General features: G+C 44.3%; 1 protein-coding gene across 2 annotated transcripts in view; it reads left to right on the top strand.

The window, feature by feature from the left end:
• Positions 1-15,238, top strand: part of klf8 (Kruppel like factor 8) — a 72,013-nt gene that overhangs the window by 36,608 nt on the left and 20,167 nt on the right. For both annotated transcript variants that reach the window (XM_069669529.1, XM_069669518.1), the window contains exon 2: positions 156-488. In XM_069669529.1, the coding sequence (XP_069525630.1) occupies positions 156-488 (333 nt within the window). The remainder of the gene's footprint in view (positions 1-155; positions 489-15,238) is intronic.

The following is a 15,238-nucleotide window of genomic DNA, read 5'->3' as shown; positions in this document are numbered from 1 at the left end:
TGTTTTTTTCTGCCATCTCTCCCCACCCCCCTTTTCTTCCCCTCCTCAACTACCCCCTTAATCACCTCCTCTCTTGCCTTCCTCAGCCCCCTTCTTCTTGCCTTCCAAATCCCTCCTTCTTCTTCTTCTCACCTTCTTCTTCTTCTCCTCCGCAGTGCCAGTCGACTCCTAAGCAGAAGAAGAGCGCCGCCGGCGGCCAGAAGAAGAAGAGGAGAAGCCCGGCCAAGCACAGCGCCCTGACCCGACAACCGCCGTCATCGTCACCGCCGCCGAAAGAGGAGGAGGAAAAGGAGGAGGAGGAGCCTGCGACCAGGCCTCGACCGCCGCAGAAGGAAGAGGAAGAAGAAGCAGGCGAGGAGGAGCGAGAGGAAGTGGCGTCAAAGTCTGTGAAGAAGAAGGAGGAAGAGGAGGAGAGGGAGGAGGAGGAGGGCGGGACAGACATGCCCTCTGTACAGATCAAACCGGAGCCAGAGGAGATGGAGTGCACGGTGAGGAGGGGGAGGGTGGAGATGATTGGTTGGTTGATTAGAAAAGGAGGGTGGGGGGTGTGTGGGAGGACATGCAGGAGGATGGATGGGAGGTGGGTGTGGCGAGGTGTGGCTGCACCCTCGCATCACTTCCTATCAGACGTGTTTGATCAGGTGAAGATCACAGTGCGGATTAAAATCAGACAGACGCCGTCGGAGGATTTATTTAATACTTATAACGGCATCAAAAGATTTACAAATGAGTCGGTGATTACCTGAGTCATGACACAACTTTCAACTATACAAACACAAGGAGACTTCCAGAGTCTGACTTCCTGTCACATCCGAGGACATCGCAGTCACAGAGTAGAAGACTTTGCTTGGACTGGGCATCCTGCAGGGTCACAAGAGTAGAACACAGCTGTTACCCTCTGTGATTTAAGCCTTTAAGTTAGCTGTGTTAGCATTTTGAGCTAGCAGGCTGTTAGCGAGGCGAGTCGTTCATCCCCACTTCAAGTTTTTACTTTACTTTAGCATCTGACTGTGGCATTAAATTCAGTTAGGTCACAGTGACAGCAGCCATCTATAGAGTCCCCTTTATGTTTACTATCTACCTGGTTTGCTGCTTCCTGTTTGTGTTGGAGAGAGCGCTCCTATTGGTTGTTGACATTGTTTACGTTTAAGAACTAGACTTAGACTAAAAGCCTTTAAAAAATATGCAACATTTTTTATTTTATCCGAATGTCATGATGAGAAAAAGAGTCACTCAAGACGACGTGTACATCAGAGTTTTATAAGCATCTTACATCAAAGGATGGAGATGACGGGAGCGTGTGACAACACAGAGCTGTGGGGTTGTTGTTCGGTGACAGGTCGACATTAGGGTCCAAACTTCAGACAGTCCACATTTGAACGTGTAGTTTACGTTGGTCATAATTATTTTCTAATAACAGCAGTGTACTCACCACGTTCATCTGTCAGATGTGAGGCCATAAAAATGTTGCTAAAGGCAAAGAGCAACAAACTGGTCCGACGAACGAACCTCCAGGGTCGAGAAAACAACGACACGCAGTAAAATCATCCTGTGAACCTTTTAAACATCCATCACAGGTTATTCACTGACCTCCTGTGTCCAGGTTGTGTCAGCAGCTGTACTCGTGGTGTGTCCATTTCAGTCTTTCTGTGATTTGACAGCTCGTCTGTTTAATCTCTTCTATCATTCATTTCTGATACGATGACGCTCAAGAAAAGGTTCCTTAAGTTGTAGTTAAACATGAACAGCACACAGAGCAACGACAGGCACTCGTGAGCAAATGTTTGCACAAAGTCTGTGTGAGGTCAAAGTGTCGATGATTGCTGTTTTATTTCCCCGTCTCATACGTGGAGTTTGTATGTGAACATTTTTACAGTTCTTGTTAAAAATCACTTTTACTGCTTTGTCAGTGGGATGAATATTCGGAGCTTCACCGCTACAAACTTAGAAAGAATTAGCAGAACTTTAATTTGGTTTATTTTTGAAGTCAAAGGATCTACAGCAGTGGAAGGATTGAGTGAAATGGAGCACAGGATGAAGGATGAACTGATGATGGATGGAGATCTGTAGATGAAGGATGAAGGAGGAGGAGGATTGATGTATGCAAGTTTAGGTGAGAGCTCCAGGAGGATTAGGAGGGATGGAAGGATGGAGCAGATGACGATCGGATGGTGTTTGTGAGGAGCAGGAGGCGTTTGGTCCTGATGAAGGTCATGAGCAGCAGGAGTTTAATCTGAGCATACTGTTGGAGATGATGAAGCAGGTTCAGTAAGAAAACTTCTGGACGGGGGAAGTGAAAGAGAAACGATCTCATTGTCGTCAGTCAGGTCTGGTTCAGTCTCTGTTCTCTGGACGTGATGTCAGGAAAGTAAGGGAGCGGCAGAATGGACGGATAAAAACACACACTTGACGAACAATCGCTTCATCGCTAACGCCGCCTGTTGTGTTTTTTGCATTTCAAGCAGCCGTGTTGACCTTTTGTTTGTTTTAATCCTGAGTGACTCTCAGGCAGAGCATCAGCGGAACGAGCTCCGTGAAACAAACAGTGAAGAGGTCAGAGGTCACAGCACCCTGACAAGAGTCTGTGAATCACTGTGAAGAGAGAGGCTTAAAACTTCTGCCCGGGTTCACCCTGCTCGTCTATTAATTGCTGCAGCGGTTTTATTTCTCAGGATCAAACTGCTCATTAACTGAGACACAGAGAGGAACACAGGGCGGCATTATCTTCCGATGATTTCCACAGAAGCCGGGAGTTTCCCGAAAGTAGAGGCGTGCCCATCTCTATCGACCAACTCCTCTTTTTGTAGTACAGAATGTGCAGGTGATCATTTAACCCTTAGAACCCTGCAATAGGAATATTGGAATAGCATTTCTTTGAGTATTTTCCTTCATTCCCTGGAATCTGTCCGGCCTACGCTAAAAGAAAAACGCAAGTCAGTAAATCATAATATTGGATGAAAGCATTGAAATACAAAAATGTGACGTGTCTATCATTACACTTGTCTGTATAAAGACAGAAAACACGTTCCTCCAAAGCTCCAGAAGTTATATAACTCTTTAGTTTCTGAGATGCTTATTTTTCAGATAGCGAAAGCCCTTTTAATATTTAAATCTGCAAAGAGATTCAGTGCCTACGTTGGTACTTTTGTGATGTCATGTCTTTGAGTATCTTCAGAATGATTTATATCACCTAAAATCTGAATTCGGTTTATGGCCAAGTGGATTTTCACAGAAAGGAATTTGTCTTCGAACATGGAATAGAAAACGACAAAGCTGGGGAACAGTAGTTGTTCTGTTGTCCAGGATCCTAAAGAAAAGATGCAGTAAACAATAAAACTGTCAAAAGTCGTTCACATTTATCCTGTAAAACCTTTTGTCTTTATTTCATATCAAGTTCAACATAAAGATCAATGTGTTTTGTGTTGATGAAGCAACGTTTCAATTCAGTACTTTTATCAATAATTGATGGTTTATTTGTCATCTTGGCTGAACAGACTCTAGGCCATGAAGCATTGATTCATTGATTGATTTGTATGTTTATTTCAACGTAAAGCTCCTGTGAGGAGTTTTTAAGCTTGTTATGAAAGACTCGAATGAATCCTGATGCCTTTATATGAACGACAGGAGCAAAGAGATCATCAGGAAGAAGATTGATTATTTCCATAGAGTTATTTTTAATGTCTGCCACCGGGTCGGTGTGGGACAGAGCGGTTTACAGCGTGCAGACCAGGAATTCCTTTGTTTACATTTTTCACGGTAAAGATTAGGATACGTTTGACTCTTAAAGCAGGAATCAGGACTTACACATGTACAGGACGAGATCCGCAGAGATGCAGTAAACCTATAATGTAAAATACAAAGCTCATAGTGCTACTTTTAACAACTAACCTCAACATACCCGAGCTTTATGGACGATTGCAGATGTTTTTAAAACCCAGATTTACGTCCAGTGTCCAAAGCAAAGAAAACCAGCTATCACAACCTTCTCTCCTCTCTACACCGATTACACCGAAAGGCATCACAGCAAGCCAGAGTACCGACGTCGGCACCGGTGGACCATTTCTATTTGAGAGTTCTGGGGAGAATATAAAGTGATGTTCTTGTTAAGTCATAGTTTAACATGAAGGCCTGTTTCCAAACATTAAACGGCACCAGGAAACTTTCATGCCTTATATGTTGTTGTTGTTGTTGCTTGGGGTTTGTTCCTAATTAAGAGTCATTAACCAGTTTGATGACAGGAGGCTCCCGTGTTTATTTTTAACTCCTTTGTTTGTATTTTAATTATGGATTACAGCTTCTGGAGTGAGGTCTTATTTCATCAGCATGTTGTCTCCCAAAAGGCCACATCACGTTCTTCTTCTCGATGCTCGGTTACCTTTCTCATGGAAAACAACAAACTTTCTCGTCACAGCTCATATTTAGAGCGCTCGTCTGCTGGATGATTAAGTACAAAATGATTATTGGTGGGTAGACTTTATGAACGATAATTAAATATAATCATAAATAATACACACTTTGGGAGTGTTTGCACGCAGCCCAGCCGAGCTGGCATGTTGCTACACCTTTGACATTTCTAGCTCCAGTGTTGAGCTGATGGGTAGGTCCATGCTCCCTGTTATAATGGGAGACAGGAGAGGCTATAGAATAAAGGGTGTGAGCTGTAATGATAAGGTGAGGCCTGTAGCCATAGCAGCCATTAACCCAGAAAACAGACTGAGTGAGGAAGGAGGAGGGTGTTGTCAGCTGGATGGGTGGAGGATGGGTGAGGTTTGTAGGGAGGAAGCTGAAGGAAGCGTACAAGCAGAGAGGAAGAGAGGATGGGAAGAGAAAAGGACAAACAAAGTGAGGAGAGTGAAGAGGAAAGAGGAGAGATTGGAGGGAAAGGTTGAAGAGGGTGTTGACGGTCAGATAAGGTAAGGTGACACTGCAGGATTATGTCAGCTAGCACCGAGGAGTTGCACACTGAGGCGAGCTGTTCCGTTTGGTTGGTACTAGCTAAAAGGCCAAAGATGTTCTCCCTTCGTCTCTAGCAGAAAAACTAGTCCACAAAACGAGTTCTGGGATCACTGGAAACCATTATGGAGACTACCAGGGTTCTACTTTTACAGATATAACTCTCCTAAAGCTGCAATGGAGTTTGGTTAAAGGTTTTCAGATGGATCTAATACAGAAATGTTCTCAGGTGTTGGTGACTGTCATGTCAAATGTCAGTCCTTGTTGTACCTGTCAAACAGCCTGACCTGGCCTTTAGTAATTGTAGAAAGGCAGGCCACAATTTCTGTCGTTATCTGGACACACGAGTTGGTCTGAGTTCTTTGATTACAAAGAAAGTTTGTAACATTGTTCCTAAAAATCCCTCGAATCCATTGTTCTCCATTGCACAGACTTGAACTTGCATTTGTGATGGTATGTGAGAATGTGGGATAGGCAGGACGGGCTCTATTAGCAGGGAGTGGTGAGTTTGGGAGGAGAGATAGGAGGTTAAGTTAAAGGGAAGTCTCATGTAGGGCAGGAAACCAGCTGGTCTGTTTCCCCAGCTGATACAGATGGCATCTCTGTGCTCTCTGGAGTGGTTTAAAGTCCGAATTCGGGGGCCACCGTGTCTTAATTGTGCCCCCGGGTCACATGATCAGGTCAAGTTAGGTTTGTTTGGATGCCAGGTCTGACAAGCAGGGCTGACATTGAGCCTGCTGCAGAGAGAGAGAAGAGAAAGGTCATGACAGAGATATAAAGATGGAGGTTTTGGTGTTTCTGAGTGTCTGGACAGCGGTGGCTTTGGTTTAGGATTGGGTTGATGATGGTAAAAGTTTGGCCCCTATTGGTGCCACTTACCTGGTCGGACTCTAATCTTTCGCCCATCATTAAGACATGTCATGTACCAGGAAAGAGAGATTATGATTCACAGCTTTGATTTTGATTTAATTCGCTTTAAGTCAAGTCAAGGTGTAAACATGGTTCCTTTGGCACACATTTCCATTGATATATCTACAGTTTTGCTGATGCTCCTCTGTTGTTACCAAAAAAGAAATACATTTTCAGAGCTCAAGAGTCCCAAAGTTGCATAACACCTGCCTAGAGTTGTGCCAAAGGTCACGCATGATGCATAACCTGCTGAGTCATTATTTACAACGGACTTTGCATGCATTTTGCCAGCGTGTTTTTCTTAGGAAGTTATAAATCTCCTCTCATGGGTTAAGAAGCCAGATAGATGTGGCCTCTGGCTCTGTGATGGCTGGAGTTGTTCCAATATAACTGATGACACCTTACAAGCTTTGTCTGTTTGTGTTCCCCATCAAGGGTTTCAAACACCAGGCATTGGCATACCATTACAGTATGGTATAATGTTTGGAGTTCCCCAAGGCTCTATACTGGGGTCTCTTTTAGTTTACTTTAAAATGCTTCAATTTGTCAAACAATAAAACATAATTGGGTAGATAACACCGGATCATCATCGCTCAGTCAGTAAGTGACAACAGTGGCATGGCTTCTATCCTTAAGTGCATTTTTATAGCGACAGTCATCTGCTAACAAAACATAGCAGACCAGACACAGCTGGAGTAGGCTCAAATTTCAGTTAACATGTTTAAAATTGTGTTTTATTCACTGCTCTCTGATTTCTTAGTTGAGTCAATATTTCGTACTTCATTTGCACAATTTATGCCACAAATGTATCCTGAATGTACTGTGTATGCTAGCACTGATATAGCTGAAATTCCTCCCAAAGGACAGGAGCAGCTGCATATGCGGCTTTGAAGGGGAAACTGATCGGCGGATATAGTAGATAAAGTGTTACATTCAGCAGAAGTGTTCGGTGTGGAGGAAGTGTTGGGTGTAGAGACTTGACCTATAATTCGACCCCAAAAACCCCACAGACTTTCCACCTGCTGAGAAAATAGAAAACTCAAACTTGGCTGATTTTTTGGAGACGAAGCCGAGTTAATGTCAGCGTGCTCACATGAGGCAGGGATGGTTCGAGGAGATGGGGGAGGGGTCCTGTAGAGCCCTGTGTGAGCGTGTATGGGTGTTGTGTTGTGGCATGGTTTGGGTTAGTAAAGGGTGGGGGCTGGGTGGAGTAGTATTGCGTAAGGGATCATTAAGCAGAGGGTGTGTGTGTATGTGTGTGTGTGTGTGCGTGTTGACCACACCTCTGTGGCTGCCTCGAACAGAGGGGAGTGGAGTTTCCTGTCCAAAGATAAAGTCTCCAGGAAGCAGATCCTCCTGGTATTCGTTCTACTGGGAGCCTACAGACGCTTCACATCTTACTTAGTCCTACAGTAGGCCCGTCGTGTAAACTCAAACTCACTTATATTACTCTATTCAGACTCATTTGCATCACTATTAAGTAACAATAAACCTGACGAGATAATTTGTTGGCCTGTTCTGGCTTTATATTCTTTGCCTTAACTGGATGTAGGTTCAAAAGCAAAAACTATTCACGTACGGTGTCCCCTAAGGACAAAATGCATCCAAGTTATTGGCTGCTACATTAAAAGACAAACATGATGGTCCCTTTGCAGTCCTTCCTTATTCTGCTAACGATTGGCTCTTGGTCTGTGCGACTATCAGACGTAATCGTCTGGTGCTGACACAGAACAATGTTCTTTTGTCCAGATCTTGATATGTCTGTATGTGCAGTGGGGGACAGCTTGAAGGTTCACCAAAGGAAATGCGTAAAACAAACATCAAGATGTATGCAACAGGGGAGAATGTCATTGTGCAATGTGTAGTTTAACATTTAGAAATAAAGTTCCTCTGTAGTTTACCCTGCAAGAAAGTATGGTTGGTGATGTCTACCGGGATGTCTTTACACTTATCTCATCACACTTTATTTAGAGTTTTATTGTTATTATTTAAAGAGCCAGTCTAAAGGACCAAAAAAGCAGACTTTATGTTGATAGACGGAGCAATTAATCAATTATCCGGTTGTAGAAAAGAAATCAGGGTTTTCTCTGGTTGTCTGTACGGTGTCCTGCTTTAGATTTGTTCCATCTTATGTGTCATCGCCTCAATATGTAAGATTCCGGGCTGTTTGAAACACACATGCAGCAGTTTGCAGCTGCGATTTGGCAGCTGGAGATCTTTGTTTGCATTAACATAAAACTACTACAGGTGGAGAAGAACGTCCGTTACTTTTATGTTGTGCTGTTTTAGCGATATTTTGCATTCAAAGATACTTAAAGCTCAAATACCATTGCAGGCACTGGCAGACCATTTCTATTGCAGTGGTTTAGAGTGCCTGTCTGTCTTTGTAAGCCGAGAAGACGTAAGATAGGCGTAAACAAAGAGAAGGATGAGATGGTTAAGCAGGCTGTTGGTTGTGTCTCATCAGCCCCTTCCACACATGCTCTGCACTCCTTAAAGTTTCCCGACATCGTCCGGGTGGGCTGCATGTGTGAACGCAAACAGGCACATTTTTTCACCCCGACTTTATGCAGACTTTTTCCTGCCAGCCTCCTGATAAAATGTTTGCAAGAAGTCGGGGTGAGCCGATGTGTGCAGGTAATAGTCAGGAACGTTCTCTGCCGGAGAGTGGGCGGGGCGTTTATATCATGTGACCTGTGTGAAACCAGAAGAGCGACGTGCAACAGGATGACAGCAAAGATGTCCTCAGACTGGAGAGATGAAGAGACCCCCGCATCCTGTCCAACAGGGAAAATCTCCCGCTGTGAGGGACGTGTGTGAAAGGGCATCTCTGGAAAATGTCGGAGGCAGACTGTCCTGAAATTTTCTGGAAATTGTCAGGAGTGCATGTGTGAAAAGAGACAAAGTCCGAGGTCACTTTGCGCTTTGTTTTAGAAAAAGTTAGCAGACTTCCACTTTACTTTCCCCCCAAATTACACACACACACACACACACACACACACACACACACACACACACACACCTTTATCTCATCACATCTCGTCTCTCTTTCTCCCGCCATCCTTCTTCTTCTACTTTCTCTTTCAAACTTCTCTCCCCCCCTCTGCCTCACTTTCTCCCCCCTCTCTCTTTCTCTCTCTCTCACCCTAATAGGATATGTCGAGGGAGGCTCTGCTTCCGCTCGCCCCGTCACCATGGCAACCGCGGCTCTGGCGGGAGTTGCCGAAAAGGCTGTGTGTAGCCTGACCCCTCCCCCCCCTCACTCCTCCTCCTCCTCCTGCTCTTCCTCCTCCACCTTTCCAGACCAGCCTCTCTCTCTCTCTCTCTCTCTCTCTCTCTCTCTCTCTTTCTCTCTCTCTCTCTCTCCAACTCGCTTCTACAGCCAAAGGCGAACACATACACGCACACACACACACACACACACACAAACATACTGAATACCTGCCAGCACAGCACAGTGAATAGCCCTGTAATCTCTCTATGTCTCTCTCTCACTCGCTCTCATATACACACACACAAATACACAATGAGGCCCTCTGTGCATGTGTGTGTGTTTTTGTGTTTGCATCTGTGTGTGTGTCACTGATGTATGCACATAAACAAGTCAGTTGTCCTCCAGCAAACAGGAGCACTCATGCACAAAGACAGGCCACAACACACGCACACACATACACACAGTCACACACATGTATACACACTCCCCCTGTGTGTGCGCATGTTTGTGTGTGTGTGTGTGAGAGCATGAGACATGAGAGGTTAGAGGCCTGTTTGCTGTGCTTTTGCCAGGAGGGTTTGCTAGCATGAGCGTTAGTCAGTGTGTGTACGTTGGTATGTGTGTGTGTCAGCGCACGCGTGTGTGAGTGAGCATTCAATCCATTCAAAGGACAGCACATTGAAATTTTTTGGATGCAGAGAGAGGGAGGGAGAGAGAGACGATGAGGGGTGAAAAAAGGACGATTGCAGTGCAGATAGTGGACTGATGCAGCTCCCTCTGCTGGTGCAGGATGATGATGTCATCGTTGGCAGCCCACTTCCTCCAGAGTGAGGCTTCCAGGAAGTAAAAACAGCAGCTGTCTGACGGGGACAGGAAGCAGATACAACTCTTTTTGTGTGTGTTTTTTCTGCGATGCACTAATGTGATTAACGCGTGGTTCATTTGGTGGATGTCTGAATGTATCTGTCATGTCCCACTTCTGTGTACTTGTTATGATATTTCAAATATTTTATGAGTCATCTTGTGTCAAAATTGATAAGCCAAATTTGACAAGTAATATTTGCTCAAAGTTAAATACTTGAATTGCTGCTAAAGGAGAATTGCGCTGTTTTACCCTGACGTTGCTATTGGTCAATGAAGTCCATCAGAGTGTTTCTGGAGGCCCGGCACACATCGATAACTGTATGCACCGATTGTGCTGAAACTTGGTCGTATTTTATGGATAGAATATCAGTCAGTGATGATGGTGACTGTACTGATCTTGTTGATGTTGCTGATGAACGCCTGTTGGCTGAGTGTCCGGTCGCACTTGAAGCTGTTTGTTGGCTCTCACTGGCTCCGCCCCCTCCTGTCTCGATCGTTGCTTGTGTTGTATTAACTCTCAGATGTACGTCGCTTTGGACAAAAGCGTCTGCTACATGTAACATTGTAATATGATACAGTAGGATACGAAGTAGGGTTGGGACAAAATATTTTTATGCCGATGAACTGTCGTCCATTTATAAATATTCGGCGCTCTAAACAAGTTTCCTGCCATTTTGACTCACCAGGTCACTACTTCATGACTCCATGAATGGGGGTGATGTGAACGGAAATTAATTGGCCGAAGAAGAAGTTGTTCAGGTATATTCATATAATTTTCTTGCAATATATCAATTATTGCAGAATCCCTGTATCATGATCGATCGTTATCGTGGGCCACGTATCGAATCGTGAGTTACCCTGCGATTCCCACCCGTAGGCTTTATGATCGGATGGCACTCCCTGAGTTAAACCTGTAAATGTCATCAGAAATGACATATTCAAAATAGTAATGATGTCTGTCTGCTAAATGAGGGTCTAATATAGAGTCGAATAGACGCAGGGTCATTTAGGGTGTGACTGAGACACTACCACAGCCATCACCTGGACAGGGATGTAGTAATGTGCTGCCGCTTTAGGCTCGAATAAAACGAACATTTGAGGGTTTCCTGTTAAAGACCGCTCACAGAAAATAATTCAGGCTGGAGCTGGACTTGTTACATATTGTCAGATTCTGAGTAATAAACTGCATCAGACACAGACCCTTTTCTGCAGGACAGCGTCAGCCTGACATCAGCAGCAAACATCTCCATTCTGAGCTCTTAAGTTTGGGTGTTATTGAGTCACGTGGAAACTCTGCTGAGATGAATGCACCTGCTTCCAACACAAACAGACTGCTTGAGAGACGTCGCGGCTGACGTCTCTTGAAGGAGCGTTGCTGCTGGTGATGAAAGTTTCACTGCCGCAATGACTGATTCAATATGTTTGTGGTTTTCCTTTTCAATAAGGTGATGATTTAGAAATAATGGATGGGTCAATAGACTCGTAAACGCTGGTTATTGTTGGTTGAATGAATGGATGAGTTCATGTTTCTCCACCCACCGCTGTACTCGACAGGAGGGAGGGATTTTGCGGTTAAGAAATACAAAGTGTGGATTTATATTTTTGGCTTTTAATTTTTAAAGTCTTCTCAGACGCCACTGCTAAGCTGTCAATCCAAGGTTTTTCTCAGTCCCTGAAAGCATGTCATTTGAATATAAGATGTGTTTTTGGCAGCCATGATGTTTTATTCACCAGGCGCTGAATACTTGCTTCTGAAAAGAGAGGAAAGGAAACAGATTTGAGCACTTTGTTAGCGACCTGAAAGAAGGCCGTGCATCGATTCCTGGAGATCTAAGACGTGTTTTACAGGAACTTCTGCCGTCATTGTTGTCAAGCGATTCTGAGGCATCATCTGAAGACAGGAGAGACGAGCTGCAGCTTTCAAACTGTTTGGACCCATAAACTATTGTGAGGCTCTCCCTCTTTACGCCGACACTTTCTCTGCTGTATATCCAACAGCTGCATGTGACAAGTTCAGGCACATTCTTACCAGGTCACGGGAAATGTAAATAAACCGTCTAGCAGGTTAAGAAGCTGTTGACAAGTAAATTGTTTTATGATATTGTATTTTAAATACAACCTCTGTCAGCTATAGTATCATTTTAGTATCATTTTCCCCATAGTATCATTATTGTTGCTGCTAATGCTAATAGTAGACCTGTTGACTTCAACTGTTACAATTACGATTACCTCAGCCTTTATCATTACTCTGCTTCTCTCGCTAATTTATTTATTTATTTATTTAGCTAATCTTCACCCTAGTCTACCACTATTATTGGCATTGTAACCATCAGTATGTGTCTGTTGTTGTTCATGTAACAAGAACATATGTTGTTGTTGCTCTCTCTGCCTGTCTCTATCCTGCATCTCCTTCTGTCCCATGTTCGGCCCGTCCAGTCTCTTCAGATGGCTGTTCAACATGAGTCTGGTTCTGCTCGAGGTTTCTGCCTGTTAAAGGAAGTTTTTCTGCCAATGTGCCGAATTGCTAAGTGCTACTCATGGTGATTCATGTTGGGCCTCTCTTTAAATAACTTAACAAAGAGTCGGTCTAGACCTGCTCTTTCTGTAAAGTGTCTCGAGATAACTCTGGTTATGATTTGGCGCTATACAAATAAAATTTGATTGATTGATTGAGCTATAATGACAGGTAATATTGATCTTTATCAAAGATGCACAAGGAGTGGAGACGCAGTGAGACAGGCTTCTGTAAGTGTACGGTTGTTTGGGGCGTTGCAGCACAAACTATCAGACAGGTTTTAAACAAGTCCAGTTTAGCCCAGTTATGTCAACTATTCTATTTAGTGAAAACAAATGTGTCATATCATATTGTTTGTTGCACACTCTGTTCTGGATTACCTCGTCTCACCGGAAAACAGGGGCGTGCGTTGGAATTTTTTTGACATGATTAAAATGTACTTTTTCAAAAAGTCTGGGACTAAGGACGCTGATTTAGAATTTTTAAAACCGACCCCGTTAATCGTCATTAATCTGTAACGTTAAAAATGAAAGATAATTTTTAGAAAGATCAGCCAGCAAGCTCTCCATCTCGCGCGCTCATTCTGATGCACGCTCCCTCTAATACTTGCAGAAACACACACTCACTCACACACACGCAACTAAGAGGTACTAAGGTACGCGACTACGGTTGTCTGTCTCTGTGTCAGCCCTGTGATTGACTGCTGATTAGTCCAGGTGTGGCCCCGCCTCTCGTCCACGACCCTTAACAGGATAAGCAGTACAGATAATGGATGGTTGATCTCTCCTGCACGTCCTCCACTCGTACAATTTCTCATCTAACTAAACTCTGCATTTGTTGCATATTTGTTGTTGCCAACTTGACCACAGAGCTCTGATGTGCAAAACTGATGCAAGCAAAGTTTCAGGTCTGAGGTGGATTTTTCTGTTCAATGTTTCAAACGTTTGCGCTGCCCAGCTGTTATTAAACGTCAGAGTTAGCTGTAAGGTCGGAGAGAGGCCATCCTGTGTGGGCGTTCGAGAAGAACAAGTTACTGAACGCCCAGGAAATCAACACTACTGTTAGGTAACATTAGCGTTAGCACGAGCTAACAGGCAGAGTGTTAGCTGTGTCAGCCTGCTAACAGGTGGGTGAACCAGAGCGAGGGAGGGAGGGAGGGAGGGTGAGGCTGCAGGGTGGGGGCCGTTGGTGTTTCATTGGGTGGGTCAGGCTGTAAGGGGTGGAGCTGCGCGTGTGTGTGTGTGTGTGTGTAGTGTGTGTGCTGGGTGGGGCAGGGCTGCGTGCTTTGCAGTTAATATCTCCCCCAGCTGTTGTTTTGCACTCTGTCTGTATTTTATCATCCATATCAATCTCCACCTCCTCAGGCACACGCACACACACGCACACACGCACACACGCGCACACACACATTATATAATTACATGCAGGACAATCACATACAAATCCATCACACGTATATGCCTTCACAAAATCCTAATTAAATAGTGTTTATCAGAGGGGACGTTGGTGCGTACACACTCCAGGAAATCAATACACAGGCTGCCTCTCCCACCGTCTCTCTTCCATCCCCTCCTTATCCCCCTCTCCTTCCATCCTCCCCTCACCTTTAATAGTCACACTATTGTTTGTCTCACCTCAGGACCTATTGATCGGCTCCTGCAGAAAACAACAACATCAGTGACATGGACTGAAAGCCCATTAGGCTTCAGTGGCGCTCACTTTTCCAGTGCACCATCCTGTCTCTCTGTGTGTAGAGGAGGCTTTCCTTTTCTCTTTTTTTAACACACGTTCCCCAAAACAGACCGGTGTAATTGTAGCACAGGAAACCTCATCTGTTGTTCGTCCCCTCTGGCACCATCTGAGCAGTAACTTTGGCTCCTTTCCAATAAAAATACCCAGAAACTAAAAGACAGTTTTGCATACCGGCTCACATTTCCACGGCATCTGAAGAACCATGAAGGTAAACATTAGAATGATAGTGGAGAGTGCATGTGTGATTATATCCAGTTGAAACAACAAAACATTGGATATCAAGCTTGTTTCTAATTTGCAGAACTCTGTAATAATGGAAAGGAGACGTGCATCGGAAAGACTTCCTACAGAGGGAATGTTGTTTTTCTGCGTTGTTGCAAAGAGACAGAGCATCAAACTCTGAAAGCCCAACCGATGTGGAATCAATCAAAGCCATGGTTTCAACAAGGGCTAACAAAATGCTTGTAGCTAGCTAAAGTAATAAGGCGCCAGTTTAGCTCAGCGCCTAAATCAGCCTACGGCCCCGGGTTCGACTCCCACCCTCGGCCCTTTGTCGCGTGTCCTCCCCACTCTCTCACTCCCTGTTTCTGACTCTATTCACTGTCTCTCAGTCAAGGCATAGAAGGCCGAACACATCTAATCGAGTGTGTCAACAGATGGTTAAAAGTAATGGTTAAAATTACAAACATATTAGCACCTCCGTTTCATGTTTAGGGAATCTGTGGGACTCAAACTGTATGCAGCATTGTGTTCAAATGACTGAGGACTGTGTGCTTTAGATACCTGCCTGCAGCAGCCTCTCAGCGAGCAGGCTGGACCACTGGATGGGAAATTTGTACTATTAGATTTGTTCATTCAGGAAAAATACAAGACACAGGTGTGATAAAGAATGTACAACAAGAACGAGACAACAGACAGTGAAAAAATATAATAATACATTGAAATTAGACATAAAAACAACTCGCACAACTCACATCAAAGGTCACATGGGAAGCACATCCTCAATACAGTAAAAAAAAACCAGTGTTTTC

Source organism: Semicossyphus pulcher, unplaced genomic scaffold (assembly GCF_022749685.1).
Source record: "Semicossyphus pulcher isolate SPU_LCO1_2020_fin unplaced genomic scaffold, fSemPul1.0.p SCAF_10, whole genome shotgun sequence".
Lineage (NCBI taxonomy): Eukaryota > Metazoa > Chordata > Actinopteri > Labriformes > Labridae > Semicossyphus > Semicossyphus pulcher.
Note: the sequence above shows the minus strand (reverse complement) of the source record. Positions and strands in the feature narration are given on the sequence as shown.